General features: G+C 38.6%; 1 protein-coding gene across 1 annotated transcript in view; it reads right to left on the minus strand.

The window, feature by feature from the left end:
* Positions 1–318: 318 nt before the first annotated feature.
* The window catches only part of Ddx3x (DEAD (Asp-Glu-Ala-Asp) box helicase 3, X-linked), a 16,582-nt gene continuing 1,192 nt past the window's right edge, over positions 319–15,708 (minus strand). Inside the window, exons 2-17 of the mRNA XM_005413259.2 lie at positions 13,022–13,079; positions 10,923–10,970; positions 8,673–8,805; positions 7,190–7,348; positions 7,016–7,115; positions 6,484–6,619; positions 5,993–6,078; positions 5,688–5,786; positions 5,410–5,570; positions 4,891–5,035; positions 4,660–4,804; positions 4,110–4,291; positions 3,910–4,027; positions 3,526–3,679; positions 3,149–3,288; positions 319–2,959 (exon numbers count right to left, since the gene is read on the minus strand). Coding sequence (XP_005413316.1) covers positions 2,880–2,959; positions 3,149–3,288; positions 3,526–3,679; positions 3,910–4,027; positions 4,110–4,291; positions 4,660–4,804; positions 4,891–5,035; positions 5,410–5,570; positions 5,688–5,786; positions 5,993–6,078; positions 6,484–6,619; positions 7,016–7,115; positions 7,190–7,348; positions 8,673–8,805; positions 10,923–10,970; positions 13,022–13,079 — 1,944 coding nt within the window. The 3' untranslated portion in view covers positions 319–2,879. The remainder of the gene's footprint in view (positions 2,960–3,148; positions 3,289–3,525; positions 3,680–3,909; positions 4,028–4,109; positions 4,292–4,659; positions 4,805–4,890; positions 5,036–5,409; positions 5,571–5,687; positions 5,787–5,992; positions 6,079–6,483; positions 6,620–7,015; positions 7,116–7,189; positions 7,349–8,672; positions 8,806–10,922; positions 10,971–13,021; positions 13,080–15,708) is intronic.

A 15,708-nucleotide genomic window follows, 5' to 3' on the forward strand; every position in this document is an offset into this window, starting at 1 on the left:
ACCCTAGCCCCCAAATACATCCTTGATCCCTCTGTGGTCACTTCCCCACCAACTTTTAACTAACTCACTTGACATACCCTATCAACTACGCTTCATATGAAATACTCCAAAGAACAAAAACTCTCCCCCATGAAGTTGCTTAAAGCACAAATCAGCTTATAATACATGCTGTAAATTGGTAAGTACCTTTTAGATTTCCATCTACAAAAATCTTGTTCTACCATTTTCATCTTTTATAACATACTTATGGGTACCAGTAATTGTCTCTAAGAGGGATCGCAAAAAAAAGCACAGCAATCAAAAAACACAATTTTACAATTCTTCAGGCAAAAGCACAACTTTATTTTCACTTCTAAAAAAACACAATTGAACAAGAACAAAGGAGACTGTGCAGTTCAACTTTTTATTTTAATAAAATCAGAATATGCACAGCACATGCAGTGCTAGCATCTAAACTAATACAATAAGCAATTACTAAAGCTACAGTGACTTGAGGTTCAATCTCTACACTCAGCAAGTTTAACTCCATTCTTATATGATTTTTGAAACTTTAACTGAAAATATTGCTTGCTGATAAAACTTGCTCAAATGCTATTGCTGAATGTACAAGTCACTGATTATGCCAATACAACAAAGATAACCACATGTTTGAGGATTGCAATGTGCCAGACATTCACTGAAAAAAAAAAAAAAATACACACAACTAAACAAAACTCACACAACAAACATCTGAGAATCTGGACACTTCAGTGTTTTGAAGTGTTTCATTAATATCTTAAGACAAGTGTATCAAAACCTTGGCATGATTTAATTTCAAGTCGCCAATTTTGTTTTTACTAACATCAGAAAGTTATGGCTACACTGCCAATGCCGGGTCTGCTTAATTTGACTTAAGAGTTTAATATGACTTAACATTAAAAGCTCACACTACCCCGAAATATATAATTTCACGCATACGGTGACATTCAACATTCAAGTGCCAGTGTTTTTGTACTGTCTTTTGGTCAAGTTTCTTTAAACTTTCAAAGAATCACTTTTAGGCTTACAAAAATAAATATTTGTCAAAATGTTCAATAAATATTACATAAAACTAGCAGCAAAAAGTATCTAGAAATCTGTCGTGTGCAAATAGTTTTCTTCCCAACTATCATTCCCATGGTCCCAAATAAATTTTAGAATCTAGTCCCATCCCCTTCCTAGACAAGCTGCGTTCAACAATCTCCAAGAGACAAAATAAGATTGGAAGTTTTAAGGACACGCACACAAGACATATATATAAAATTCTCTGAATGTGCAATAAAAGAAGTACTTTGTAAAAAGTTATGGGCAAAATGTACAAGGGCCTAAACCTAGACTAATTGAAATAGCACCATAACAAATGACCTCAATACTGTCAAGTGCACCTACTTAATAAAAGTTTTAGAACAAGGCACAATACACTTGAAAATCTATTGCACTTTAGGAAATTTTACCATCTTCCCATGCCACTGTAAAAAGATTGAGCGTTTTGATCACCGCATTCTGGCCACAAAATTAGCCCAGAATTCAAAGTGGCAGAGGCATTTTAGTGGTGGACAATGCTCATCTTTGGCCAGATTTAGCATAAACAGACTATAAATACAATGGAAACCTATGCAACTAAAACTGACTAAACTGCACTGTAGAGCAGAATCGACACCTTGTGCAGTTATGTACATATTTCCAACCTGTGTGATCTCAAAGATTTCAGTTTGTTACTCTTCTGGAGCCATTTTTACAAAGTCTATAGTAAGCCAGTTTAACATCTCAACGCAGCTTGAACAGAGTAATGTGAATCGGCATTTAAAATAAAGCCTGCTGCATTAATTCTTCCTGTTCATACCCTCTTGACCAAAAAACATCAACACTAGCATGCGTTATTAGACCAAAAATCATCCAGGGCCCTAATGAGGGCTGGTCATTGCTGTGGTCAGCCATTCTACCATTTCAGTTTCATTTATGGCAGGCATTTAAAAAGTCTAAGTAGATGAATTCTCCTAAAAACCTATTTCAAGTTATCAGACCTTTAAACTTTCCCTGTAATAACATGCCCACATTTGGCTAGCTCATACTTAATGATCTGCCTAAACATTGAAAGAGGAATTGCTGTATTTACTTGCATTAACTTTGAAAACAGTGCTTTGAATGTATGCATGTATTCATACATCACCTCATCATGACTGGAATGGCTTGTTTAAAGACTATCAGGTTCTAAATACCTATCCAGGATAGAGTGAGCAAATCAGAACTTTAACTTAATACAGTTTGCCACATTAGAAACTAATTCCATTAATATGCTTCAAGACGTTTGTTGTTTGTTTTCCCCCAATCTGCAAGTATCAAAAAAGCCTTAATACAGGCTACCGCGTATGTTTTTTCCTTATAATATTTATGGATGAATCGATGATTCCTGTTATGTTGTATCACACCTGTGTGCCAAGGTTTGATTTTAGCCCAAGTTCAGTAAATTTATTTTGTCAAAACAATTGATATCTTGAGCATTACTGAGCCAACAGGACATCAAAATAAAAAGTTGTCTAAAGTTAAAGGCACAGTACATTAACAAACAAATGATCCTCAGTCACAAAATTATAAATGCAGTTTGGGATGGGGGTAGGCGGGAGGGGAGTTAATCCAAACTACAGCAATGAAGTCTTCAAACCATCTTCTGAACAGGGCTGCTGATTGTTCCTTTCATTTCTTCTTGTGACCTTGAGCTCCCTTAAAAAAAAAATTTCAGTGGAGAATCACAGCTGGTAATGTACTGCGAGTTCTTGAAGCTACACAAGGTATAGTCTGGCTAAGTTACATGTGGTTTCCATATTAGCTTGTTTGGCAGGGTGACCTACTGCAAAGCAGGCTCAGTTGCCCCACCAGTCAACCCCCTGGGAGTTGTAATTTCCTCCATATCCATCACTGTTGTAAAAGCCTCCATAGCCACCTAATGAGAGATGAGAAAGAATAAATAAGTCATCATCCACTGTCAGATAAAACCCTTCCCCTTTCGAGCATTCTGAAGTTATGAAAAGCAATCCAATGTTGAACTTCCCCGAGCCCTACTTATGTTTGGAAAATGATGGCTGAAAGGAAACAGCCCTTCCCAAAGAAAGAGGTTAAAGATGAATACTACCTCCGCCAAATCCTCTGCTGCCGCCATGGCCGCCTCCACCACTGCGACTGCTGCTTGCGCGGCTGCTGCTGAAGCTGGAACTGCCAGCACCACTACTCTGTCGGTAGTCTCTGGCACCAAACCCTCCACTGAATCTACTACTGCAAAGGGGGGAAAAGAAAAAGTGTTGGTTCCCATAAGATGAAATTCCACTCAACAACCAAATTCTTGTTCAAAACTCACAATAACTGATTTCTCATTTTTTTCCAGACAATTCCCCATCCAGTCATACTTAGTGGTTTCAAAAAGTCAGTTCTAAACATTCCTTGCCTAGAGCAAACGACAGTGGAAGCGGAAGTGAACACTGATCCCCCTCATCATATACCATCCCACCTCACCTCTTAGAACGGCCACGACCGCCAGTCTTGTAGTGGTGTTCGAAAGCCATGTTTTCTAGCCAAGACGGCACTTCTTGCTTTGCTTCAACAAGAAGATCCAATAAATCCTTAGTAATATTTATGTTTCTTTCATTGAAGAATGAGGTGGCAAGGCCTAGAACAGTTCCAGAAAAGTATATATAAACAAAGGTCTTCAATAAGAATGCTTGCTTCCCATTTAAGAAGAATTTTTAAAAATTACAATCTGCTACTTAACCAACTCAAAAGTGATTTGAATAAAACCTCACTGTATTGCTTGGAAACAATCTAGTAAAGAACCTATGAAGTTCTTTGCTGTCAGCATCACAGTGGTAAAAACAATCAGGCCATGCCGTAACAACTTACCAAGATTTCCTACACGTCCTGTACGGCCAATTCGATGGACATATTCCTCAATATCACTTGGTAGGTCAAAATTGATAACATGTTTCACATTTGAAATATCCAGTCCTCTTGCTGCTACCTAGAAAATAACTTTTGTTACATAAGGTTCACTTGAAAGTATTTGAACATGAACTCAAATGAAAAAAACATAGTATACATACTGCAGTAGCCACAAGAATTGGGCTTTTTCCTGAGCGGAACTGATGAAGGGCTTCTTCTCTATCTCTTTGAGAGCGATCTCCATGGATACTGGTACAAGCATATCCTTCATGGTATAAGAAATCCTCCAGAGAATCTGCACCCTTTTTGGTCTCCACAAACACTAAGGTCAGTGAATCCTTGCCTAAATTTGAAAATTTAACAATGTTTTCATCACTAAGAGTAGCTTAGTCCTGTGTACTTAATAAACATGCAAATAGAAGCAATTAAAATAGACTTTTAACAATGTTTTGAATGGGAAAGAAAATAGTGATTCACAAGGATGGGTATAGGAAGCACTACTGTAGACTGAATCCAGGGCCTTTACACTAAACTACATTGCCAGGCCTTTCTTACTTTTGTCAGGGTCTTGCTAAGTTGTCCAAGCTGAGAAAGAACTCACATCCTCCTGCCTCAGCCTCTCAGTGCTGGGATAATAAGTATGTGCCACTATGCCCAGCTCCAAGTGGTATTACCTAATTAGAGTGATACTAAAATTACTCATAACTGTACCTGTTGCATTTAGGAGGTCAAGCAGAAATGACCGTTTATCTAGTTCTTCCACCCAAACTACTTTCTGTGTGATGTTCTTACAAGGACAGCCAACTCCTCCTACAGCCAGAAAGATATATTCATCTAAGAAATCACGAGCCAGCATCTGAAAGGAAAAAGAAATAAAATTTTTATCACATACTGAGATAAACAGATTTATAAATAAATACAATGTTCATCATCATACAGTACCTGTATTTCCTTCGGAAAAGTAGCACTAAACATCATAGTGTGACGGATAACTTTTAGAGGCATACTATCTTGCTTAGCAAATCTACGGATCTGAGGTTCAAACCCCATATCCAACATCCGATCAGCTTCATCTAACACCAAGTATCTGTCACAAAAAAAAAATTTAGTTTATAATTTGAGAAATCAAAAGCCAGTTTTAGTGTCTGTTAACTGTTAAGTAACTTCTATTTATATACTCATTAAAGTAATTAAATTCCTCATACCACATCCTTTGACACAAACACACTTTTTGCCACTAGCTAAGTCATTCCTGATCACACAGCCAAATTACTTCTTGGCTACTCGACTGTCCCTTGATTTGGTCATTCTTAGCTTATACTAAAATGCTAACAATGAATGGAACAAAGTTTTTGTGAAAGAGGACTAAAACCCTTTCTCAATTTTTAGACAACGCTGTAAAAAGAAACAAACATTACTAAAAGCTTAATGTTGCATTCTATAAATTGAAAATCAACATACTTGCAGAAGTCTAATCCAATCTTTCCTCTTTCCATCATATCCACAAGACGCCCTGGAGTAGCTACTAACAAGTGGCATCCACGTTCTAAGTCTCGAATCTGCTGACCAATGTCAGCACCACCATAAACCACACAAGGACGGACTCTAGACCGGTATGAGAACTGTAAGGATAATAAGCAAAGAAATTCTGTTAATTACTAGGGTCAAGACTTTTTTACATAGTCACCAAGTGTTCCCTTAAAATCCCTGATAAAGCTAAGGCTGAAAAGCATACTTACTTTTCTGGCTTCTTCATAGATCTGTACCGCCAACTCTCTGGTTGGTGCCAACACCAAGGAGATTGGGTATTGTTTGCGGCGCCCGTACCGTCCATTTTCCTTAGAGAAATAATTTACAGAGTAAACCACTTTTTAAAACATTCTTTAAAAAAAAAAAAGCTCACAATTTCCTTTTGTATTTTACATATTACACCTGAACACTATTCCTCATTGAAGTCTTGGTGACATCTACAAGGTTCTCTCTACAATTCCCTGTTCTATTAAAAAATATCTGGCTGGGGGCATAGCACAAAGAAATTATTTACCTTCATGGCCCTCAAAGCCTCGCCTGGACCATCTGAATAAATCTGACTCAAGATGGGCAACAGAAACGCTGCAGTTTTTCCAGACCCTATTAAGAAAAAACATGTCAATTCAAGCATTTAAAAATTTTTAAAAATTTATTTTTGAACAGATATTGACAGGTAACTTTAACTGTCCTATCACAAATCAATAATTTTACTTCATGCCTAAATAAAATTCTCCCAAAAAACAAAATCAAAAGCCACCAACACCGAGTGACTTCTTTGGCCCACCTAATACAAACTCAGACCCTTCCTATTTATTTTTCTAAATAACGTTTTTATAGATTATGGCTACCTCCAATAACATGTCATCTACAGTTTCTTTCATATACCAAACAACAGAGCTGAGCACTTGCAACACAGACCACATGGCCCACAAAGCCCCTAAGTATTATCTGGTTCTTTACAGAAAAAGTGAAAATCAATGTTTTACTGTTAGCAGTTGAGCTTACCTGTTTGGGCGCAAGCCATCAAGTCTCTTTTCTCTTTGATAATAGGAATAGCATGCTTCTGCACTGGAGTTGGGCGAGTATAACGAGTAAGCTCAATGTTTCCCATAATAATTTCTCCCATCTCAACATCACTGAACTGTTAAGAAATTCAATGGGGTTTTAAATAGCCAGAAAAGCAACCTGGAACCCTTCTCTTTTATACTAACAATAATAACAGAAATAACCAACTAACAGCCAATTTGTAACAAGTTTATCGATGCTTTAGTTGTGTTAACATTCCCCTCCCCCAGAAAAAAATTTCAACTTCCAAGCTTAATCTATAATCAAGACTCTGGGCACCTGTTCTATCTGACCTATTGCCCATTTCAGGTAGTGAATTATTTCTAAAAGTAACTAACACTGGGCTCAACGCTTTCCACAAACAAATGAATGTTTGGTCTACAAATTTTTTAGGAAACCCATTTAATTCTGATGTGCCCTGTAAGCCTTCCACTTCCATCCGTGTCTTAAAATGGCAAGCAAAATTACTTACACTTTCAATATGTGGAGGACAGTTGTTGCCTGTTGCCTCAACTGGAATGTCATCATATTTCTCAAAGTTAATCCCAGTGTTGCCTCCAGAAAAGAGTTCCCTAAAAACAAAAGATTGCTAAAATTATCTGCTACACACCAGACTTTATCACAATAATACATTTCAAAAACTTACTGTTCCAAGCGTTCACTTGGTGGGAGTGGTTTTGACCAGTCATCTTCATCTGATTTGTCACACCAACGACTGTTTCCACCACGTTCAAATTTGCCAAAGCCACTCCTGTCTCCACGGCTGCCAATGCCATCATAGTCACCCCGTCCACGATCATCAAATCTGAATAGCACAAGTAATTAATCAGAATCATATCATTTAATCATTATCAGACCCCTGTCAGTACTCTAGAACTCTATGTGGGGACTAATAGAATTATTCAATATGGCTAACTCCTAAGATGTTAACTATTCACTTCTGGCTTATTCCTATTCTATAAATACAGCTCACTAATTACCAGACTGTATATATCACTTACATATTTAGCTATCCTTTCTATTTCTAGTCATCTATCATAATCGTACCTCAAATATAAAACTCAAGTTCTATGTATTTAAATTGGCATGCAGCTCACACCTTCATTTAAAGTACTCACCCAAATATATTCTACAGCAAGAAAAAGAAAATAGCACACCAAATATTAATTGTCCAAATTATACTAAGATGTCATTTACGGGACTTCATCTGTGCAACAGGTTTTGGATAAAAGATAGAAAATAATCCTTACCTGAATTAAGATGTTTTTAGTTTTAGGCCTGTTTGCGAAAAATCAGGACACAGGACTAACCACAGCTATTAGGTGCATGGGGTCAGTTCACCACACTTGTGTAATCAAAAATATAAGGTGTTTAAAACGTGTCATATAGAATGTTCACAAGAATCTCCAAATTAGGCTAGCCACTAGATGCAGTTATTCTTTTAAAGAGAAATTAAAAGTAGAAAAATAGAAAACTGGTTGCATTATGCCAAAGAGCATATTCATCTTTTTTGTATCTATGTATTTAATTTTATTTGATATACACCACTATGAACTTATCGTAACTGAAATCCACTACAGGATTTTTAAAATTTTATGATTAGTCACTCCACAAAGACAGTACTGCTGTGGAAGACCAAAGGGAGAAAAAAAACCTGATGCACTTTTTTAAACATGTTATCTATACACAGTTACTAACATAACAAGAGTGTTACAGAGCTGAGGAAGTGAAGCCGTTTCTATTCAGTCAGCAATAGCATCTTATAGTAGAACACCAGGTCTGCTTTTGATGAGCATTATTCGTTCAAAGAGCATAGTCATATCTGATTTCTGTGTAACAGGTTCAATTTAGTAAAGACCTCTTTTTTCTTTTTTGAGACAGGGTGTCCCTATACAATTCAGGTTGGCCTTGAACCCACTACAGAGCCCAGGGTGGCCTTAAATTCTCAGTGATCCTCCTGCTTCAGCCTCCCAAGTGCTGGGATTACAGGTCTGGGCCACCACACCAGCAGTAAAGACCTCTTATAGCTAAGAAAATACAATGATTAAACAGACAAATAATCAGCATCCAAATGATTATCAATTAAATTGCTATTGCATATATACCTAAGGTGAAAAGAAACTGCTTACCTTCCCCTTGATCCACTCCCACGATCACTGAAGAAACTAGACTTCCCTCTTGAATCACTATGAGATCCAAAACTGCTGTATGCATCCTTATCTTTACTAGAACTCCACCCTGAACTGTCTTTGTCGTAGTATCCTTCAAAAAAAAACAGAAGCCCATTATGTTGTATTATTAGAAAAATATTGCTAAGGTACTGTCAATCTTTCTGAATTTTAAGCCCTCTATTGACTTTATCTTACTTCTGTGGGCCAAGGGGGGATGGAAGTATTCCTATGCTGATACTAGAAGTGAACCAAGATTTAGAGGTAGTTAGGCCAACATATGCAACATTTTAAGTCTCTAGTTCTGATAGTCTAAGAATGTTCTGGAAAAAAAAAAGAAAAAAAAATAGCACCCCTAAGAGGTCAACAGCTTCCCTTTAACACAATGATTATGATTTGTCATATATATCACACACAATCACATTTTCATTTCCATTCACTTTATAGCTGTGAATGAGTTTATAAAGAAATGGTTGCCATTGTTTCAATGTGTTTTTTTTGGTCTTTTCGAGACAGTTCAGACTGGTCTTGAACTCATTGTGTAGCCCAGGCTGGCCTCAAACTCGCAATAATCTTCCTGCCTCAGCCTCCCAAAAGTGCTGGAATTACAGGCATGCGCCACCACACCTGGTGCATCAATGTTTCTTAGAGGTAGTTTTCATTTAGAAAATTCTTACAACTGTCAGATTACTTGGTTTAATATTTTGTCATCTGTATATTCATCTACTATGCACTTGTTGAGAATCAGGAACATCTGGAAAAGGAAACCGCTTTCCTACACATTCACAATATGGACCAGTTCCAGGGTATAGCTGTAAACATCCAAGTTAAAAGGGATGACAAAGCATAAAGTAGCCCAAGGACAGGGAGAAGACTTAAGACAAGTAGAGGGTTTAACTAGCTTCAATGACCTTATTAAAGTCAGAAACAGTTTACAAGTTACTTTCCTTCAAAGAAAAAAAACTTACTTTCCTTCTGCCTTCCACCTTTGCTAGCAATGAATGAATTACAAAAGGCTAGGTGTTGTGGTGCATGCCTATAAGCAGCACTCGCTGAGGGGCTGAGGCAGGAGGACCGCCCCAAGTTCAAGGCCAACCTGGGCTACAAAGTGAGCTCAAGGGCAGCCTGAACTGCATAATGATACCCTGTCTCAAAAGACAAAAAACTTTTTAAAAAATAATGAATTACATTTTGAGATCTCTTCCAGTTCTAAAATCTGTGATAACACATCTGATTCCTCTCACTCCAACATAGGGGACAAAACACTGTAAATACACACAAGAGTCTACTTCAGTACCTACCTTCTTTATCCACAATCTTCCCTCCTATCCACTGAGTAGTTCTCATGACCTTCCCTTTTCCTCTATCTAAACTGAGATCAACTAGTTTTTCGTTGTTAGGTTTTTTTTTTTTTTTTTTTTGTCTTTTTGAGACAAAGTCTCTCAATGCAGCCCGGGCTGGCCTCAAACTAACAATTCTCCTGCCTCAGCCTCCTGAGTGCTGAGATTACAGACGTGCACCACCACACCAGGCAGAACATGTAGTTATCATCACGATACTACACATGTAATGGGAAACGACATTTGGCATCTAAACACTCTCTGAACAAAACGTCTCAAATGAAGCAGTTAAGGCAAGGTAATGAAACCAGAGAATCATCCAACTCACTGGAGTGAGTCCAATGATATTTAACCTGTTAATCTCCCTGAAGTAAATTCATCTTCATTTTGGCAAACATGTAAGACAAAAATAGCTTATCACCAGTTTGGTTTATTTTTTTATTTTTTGGTTTTTGGTTTTTCTCCGGTACCGGGAACCAAACTCACGACCTTGCGCTTGCCAGGCAGGCGCTTTGCCGCTGAGCTAAATCCCCAGCCCCACCAGTTTGGTTTAGATAGCAGGGTACTCACCTTTTTCAACTTAAAACCATGCTGTGTGAATCATTACAAACAGACTAAACATAAAACTGATACATTGTGTAAAAACCATGGCCTTGACCTCAGAAGAGTCTGACAAAGGAAACAATTCTCCACTGTGACATTAGATGAGGTTTGCCAAGTTAGTACAGTGATTCCCAATATTTGGGCCAGTCTTGACAGAAACAGGAGAACATGTTTATAGACTTTGCTAATCTGTTCCACTTTCTCTAGGCTTTGACTTATTTCTAAATGAGGCATAAATGAGATCTATGAAGTTGGCATACAGACTTACCTTTAGTAGCCTCTCTGTTCCTTAAATGTGGAGGAATATAACGCCCTTCTGAAAGAAATAAGAAAGAATTAAGTGCCAAAGACCTTTAACCAAAATTCCTGCCCCTTCCTTTTTTTTTGAGACATTCTCACTTTGTAGTTCAGGCTGCCTTGAACTCACTATGTACTCCAGGTTGGCCTTGAACTCAGGGCAATCCCACTGCCTCAGCTTTCCAAGTGCTGGGACTTTAAGTGTGTGTGCACATGCCCAGCCTCCAAAATTCCTGCTATTAAAAAAATGGTCCTGGAAAAGTATCTTAAAAAAATCTTTAGCCTTCCAGTCCAACTACTCATCTGGGAACTGTGACAGAAAAACAATCTACTTTTATTTTATAATGGGTTGTTGCTTCATAAAAATTTTAAACTGTTTGGTAAACAAAACTTGACTTGAAACCTAAGAGCTGAAATCCATAAATCAAACACATTAACTAGCTACTAGAGCTTAATTTTTTTTAAAGGACTGTGATGATTTGGGAGAACAGTGATATAAACTTGAACTCTTATAAGTACTACTCTAACAACCTAAGAATGTAATAAACCACACAATTAGCCATTAAAGGGTTTGTCTCTGTGTCATTAAATTCCAAAACACAAAAAACATACATGAAAAAGCTGCAAAGTAGAACAGATTTCAAAGAACTTTGTCTTTAATTTGGAGCTTAGTGAGTTTAAAGAAAGCCAACGGTTGTTTTGTATACAGGCAGGAAAACAGCCTGCATCAGTGGTAGCAAACCTATGGCACATATGCAACCCATAAAGGTGTATTTTTTTATTGTTTTTGGAGACAGGGTCTAACTATGTAGGTCAGGCTGGCCTCAAACTCAAAGTGATCCTCCTGCCTCTGACTTCCAAGTGATAGGATTACAGGTGTGTACCACCACACCTGGCTACAATTTTTGTTTTATGTATCAAAAAGATTATCTGCTGGGTGTGTATGGTGGAGTATGCCTGTAATCCTAGCACTCAGGAGGCTTAAGCAAGAGGATCACCATGGGTTCGAGCCTGTACTACACAGCAAAACCCTGTCTCAAAAAAACCATAAAAGTAATTTAAACTGGGAATGTATCTCAGTGGAAAGGCACTTGTCTAGTATGAGCAAGACTCTGGGTTCCATCCCCAGTACTACCAAGAAAAAAATTTGTTTTTTTTTCCCCCCCCTGGTCTTTTTGAGACAGGGTTTTGCTATGTAGTTCAGGTGGGTCTTTTTTTTTTTTTTTTCTTTTTATTGAGACAGGGTCTCGCTATGCAGTTCAGACTGGCCTTGAGCTCACCTTGTAGCCTAGGCTGGTCTCAAACTCGCAACGATCCTCCTGCCTCAGCTTTCCGAATTCTGGGATTACAGGCGTGCGCCACCACGCCCAGCATAACTTCTTGAAGGACTTACTGCCAGGCACGGTGGTGCATGCCTACCATCCCAGGCTGAAGTCAAACGATCACTGTTGACTTTGAGGCCAGCCTGGGTTACATAGTAAATTCAAGGATAAATAAAATAAAAATACAAGAGCACTCCTGTTCTGAAAAAAGGAAACTGAGAGATCAGAGGGGTTTGGTGGAAAGCCCTTTTTCACCCCTCTCCCTAACAGTGCTCCTATTATTAATAATACAGCATTTAAAATCCTAGCTACCACCCCAAAACTCAGTATACTCTTGTTCTATTAATAAGTCTCATGCTCTTCAGGAATATGGAGTAACTGTAGCTGACAAAAGTGCATGTTCCCTTAATTGAATTTAATTCTCGTCAATTCACTCTATCAGGGATTAACATATCCACATCACCTGTAAACTGGCTCAGGATTAAAAATGGACATAATCAAAGTCTTCTAGAGATAATCTGTATATTATGTAATGGTCTTTTTAATGATTAACTTCAAAAGAACCAATTAGTCCCTTTTAGTACCAGAAAGGTCACAATGCTTAGATTGACCATTAAGTACTGCATAATTCTGTATAACAGTCATTAATTCTTCAAACATTAAAAGTTAGCAAACTTCAAAAATTTTAAATACAACCAAGGAAACATTATGCTTAAATACTCAATAAATTTATAATGCTTTTACTTACTGCTGGCTGTACTTCCTCCAGTCTGATTATCTGAAGAGTTCAGGTCTAGGCCAGCAAACTAGGGAAAAGAGAGAGAGTTGGTTAGCAGCCCTAGTGCAAATGATACAGTAGTAAGAAAATTAGCCCTCCGGGAGTCCCAGCACTCAGGAGGCTGAGGCAGGATTGTTGCAAGTTCAAGACCAGCCTAGGCTACAAAGTGAGCTGAAGGCCAGCCTGAACTGCACAGTGAGACCCTATCTCAAAAAGATTAAAAAAAAAAAAGAAAATTAGCCCTGTCCTCTAGTATTTCATAGCACCTCATTCGCAAATATAGTAGTTGCTTTGTGGTACCTCATAAGGCTGACTAAACTCAGAATGTGACTAAGAATGCTTTGAAGACTATAAAATTCTTAAGTAAATTGCAAAATAGTACCACTGCATATACTGCAGGTGGCAGCACAGGAAGATGCTAGTGCCACCCAATAAAAAAAACTGGATCTAAATTTCATTCATTCATTCGAAATGAATTTTTCGGGGCCAGGAATATAGCTCAGTGGCACAAAGCCTGCCTGGCAAGCGCAGAGGTAGTGAGTTCAATTCCTGGTGCAAAAAAAAAATTTTTTTTCCTGTAACATTCTCCATAGCGAAAGCTCCCCCAATCACTTGCCAAACTAATACTGAGTTATGCTGAAGCTCAGGAGACAGGAACTCACTCTGTAGTTCAAGTTAGCCTTGAATTCCCAGACAATCCTCTTGCCCCAGTTGAGATTTAAAAAAAGGCATACGCCTCTGCCAAAGCCAGGCTGAATCTCAATTTTTAAATGTTCAACAGGTAAAGGATTCACCTTAGTACCATCATATTTGACACATCTTTCTAAATGTCATCAACGTCATACTTATTTTACATCTAAAACCACACCCCAAAAATGTTAGGACAAAATTTGAATTGACCACTTTAATTTCTTTATCCACAAATACGGCACAAGTATTTTTTGGTTTTTTTGTTTGTTTGTTTGTTTGTTTTTTCTTTTGTCTTTTTGAGACAGGGTCTCGCTGTGCAGTTCAGGCTGACCTTGAGCTCACTTTGTAGACCAGGCTCGTCTCGAAGTCGCAACAATCCTCCTGCCTCAGCCTCCGGAGTGCTGGGATTACAGGCGTGCGCCCACGCCCGGCTGGCACAAGTATTTTTAACTAAAGCAATACTTTCAGAACAAAGCATCAGCAACATACTCACCACTTAAGAGGGCACTATATGTTGGGCTCAACTGTAGTTACCTACGCATTCTCCCATTTTAACTATGACATAAGTTGAAAGATAACCAGTCTTAAATGACCTTCAATGCTCTTAAACGAGTAAAGCATATTTCATTGCTTTGCAACTTCAATTGTACCCATCTCCTCACACTACTAGCTCAAAATCTCCACATTCTAGAAAAAGATTACCTGCTATTTTCATGGCTGACCAGGAGCTACTTAAGAAGCAGTATACATGTAAAAACAAGTATTTTTTTCTCCAGAGAAGTCACAAAACACCAAGCCACAGGGTACTGTTGCCACGTGTTTGTGGGACGTTATCCCGTATTTTTAGGTCCTGTGTTTAAAGATCGATAATGCCAAGCTGCAAATATCGATGGAGTCAATGAATATGGGAAACAGATGCTATACAACAGGTACAACCCAATTATCGAAGATGAGGTAAGACTGACTAGGGACCTCACTCTCCAACTTTCCATTAGCAAAAATGCTCCCATCCTTTCTGCAGTTAAACTGATACTTTAACGTACAACGGGAACACAACTTCTGTTTTCAATTTTACATTGTAGCAACATGAACTAAGGAACTGTCACCGTTTCCATAAATTAACAGGAATACACTGGAAATTTTCTCAGAAGTCAATCTGCTTGCGACAAATTTTCATCTGAACTTTTAAGGACCCTAAATGTATACTTTTTAAATTAAATCAGTTACAAACTGAAACTTCGCCGGGCGTGGTGGCGCACGCCTGTAATCCCAGCACCTGGGAGGCTGAGGCAGGAGATTCATTGCGAGTTCGAGACCAGCCTAGGCTACAAAGTGAGTTCAAGGCCAGCCTGAACGTGAACTGCAGAGCGAAACCGTGTCTTGAAAAGACCAAAAAAAAAAAAAAAAAAAAAAATTAAGCTTCATTTCTGCTTAGAATCTTAAAGCAGGCGTTAGTCTGTGCCGCTGATACCAAGTACTTTGTCTATGCTTCGTTCAACAAACAAAGTGAAGCTATGGAGACTTCCTGTGACTGGTTGTTTTTTTTTTTTTAATTGAGGGGGTATGCTCACAAAAGAAATCCTAGTCCTCTCACCCCCTCCTCTCCCCGGCTGAAATTCTGGTTAGGACTACAGACGAGGGACTCCGACATCGCCAAATTTCACTCCACAAGCAGCAACAAGTCACACCAAAACTGCTTACTTCCCAAGCCACATTCTAGGAATTTTTCCGGGGACGGACCCCTAGATCGAGGGGGTCCTCTACGTCACTCACGTAAAGGTGCTCCTCTAACGCGCAATACTATCCCCGAAGAAAACCACGCAGTGCGCGGCGAAATCACCAGCGACTTAAGCGGGACCAAGACCCGCGCTGGACCCCTACCCCCGATGCCTTCCCGCCGCGTTTAACCTCAGGGGAGGCCAGCGCCAAGGCGCAGCAGCCGCCCATTGCTCCCCCTCCCCTCCCCT

This window comes from Chinchilla lanigera, unplaced genomic scaffold, assembly GCF_000276665.1.
Source record: "Chinchilla lanigera isolate Chin_1 unplaced genomic scaffold, ChiLan1.0 scaffold00164, whole genome shotgun sequence".
Lineage (NCBI taxonomy): Eukaryota > Metazoa > Chordata > Mammalia > Rodentia > Chinchillidae > Chinchilla > Chinchilla lanigera.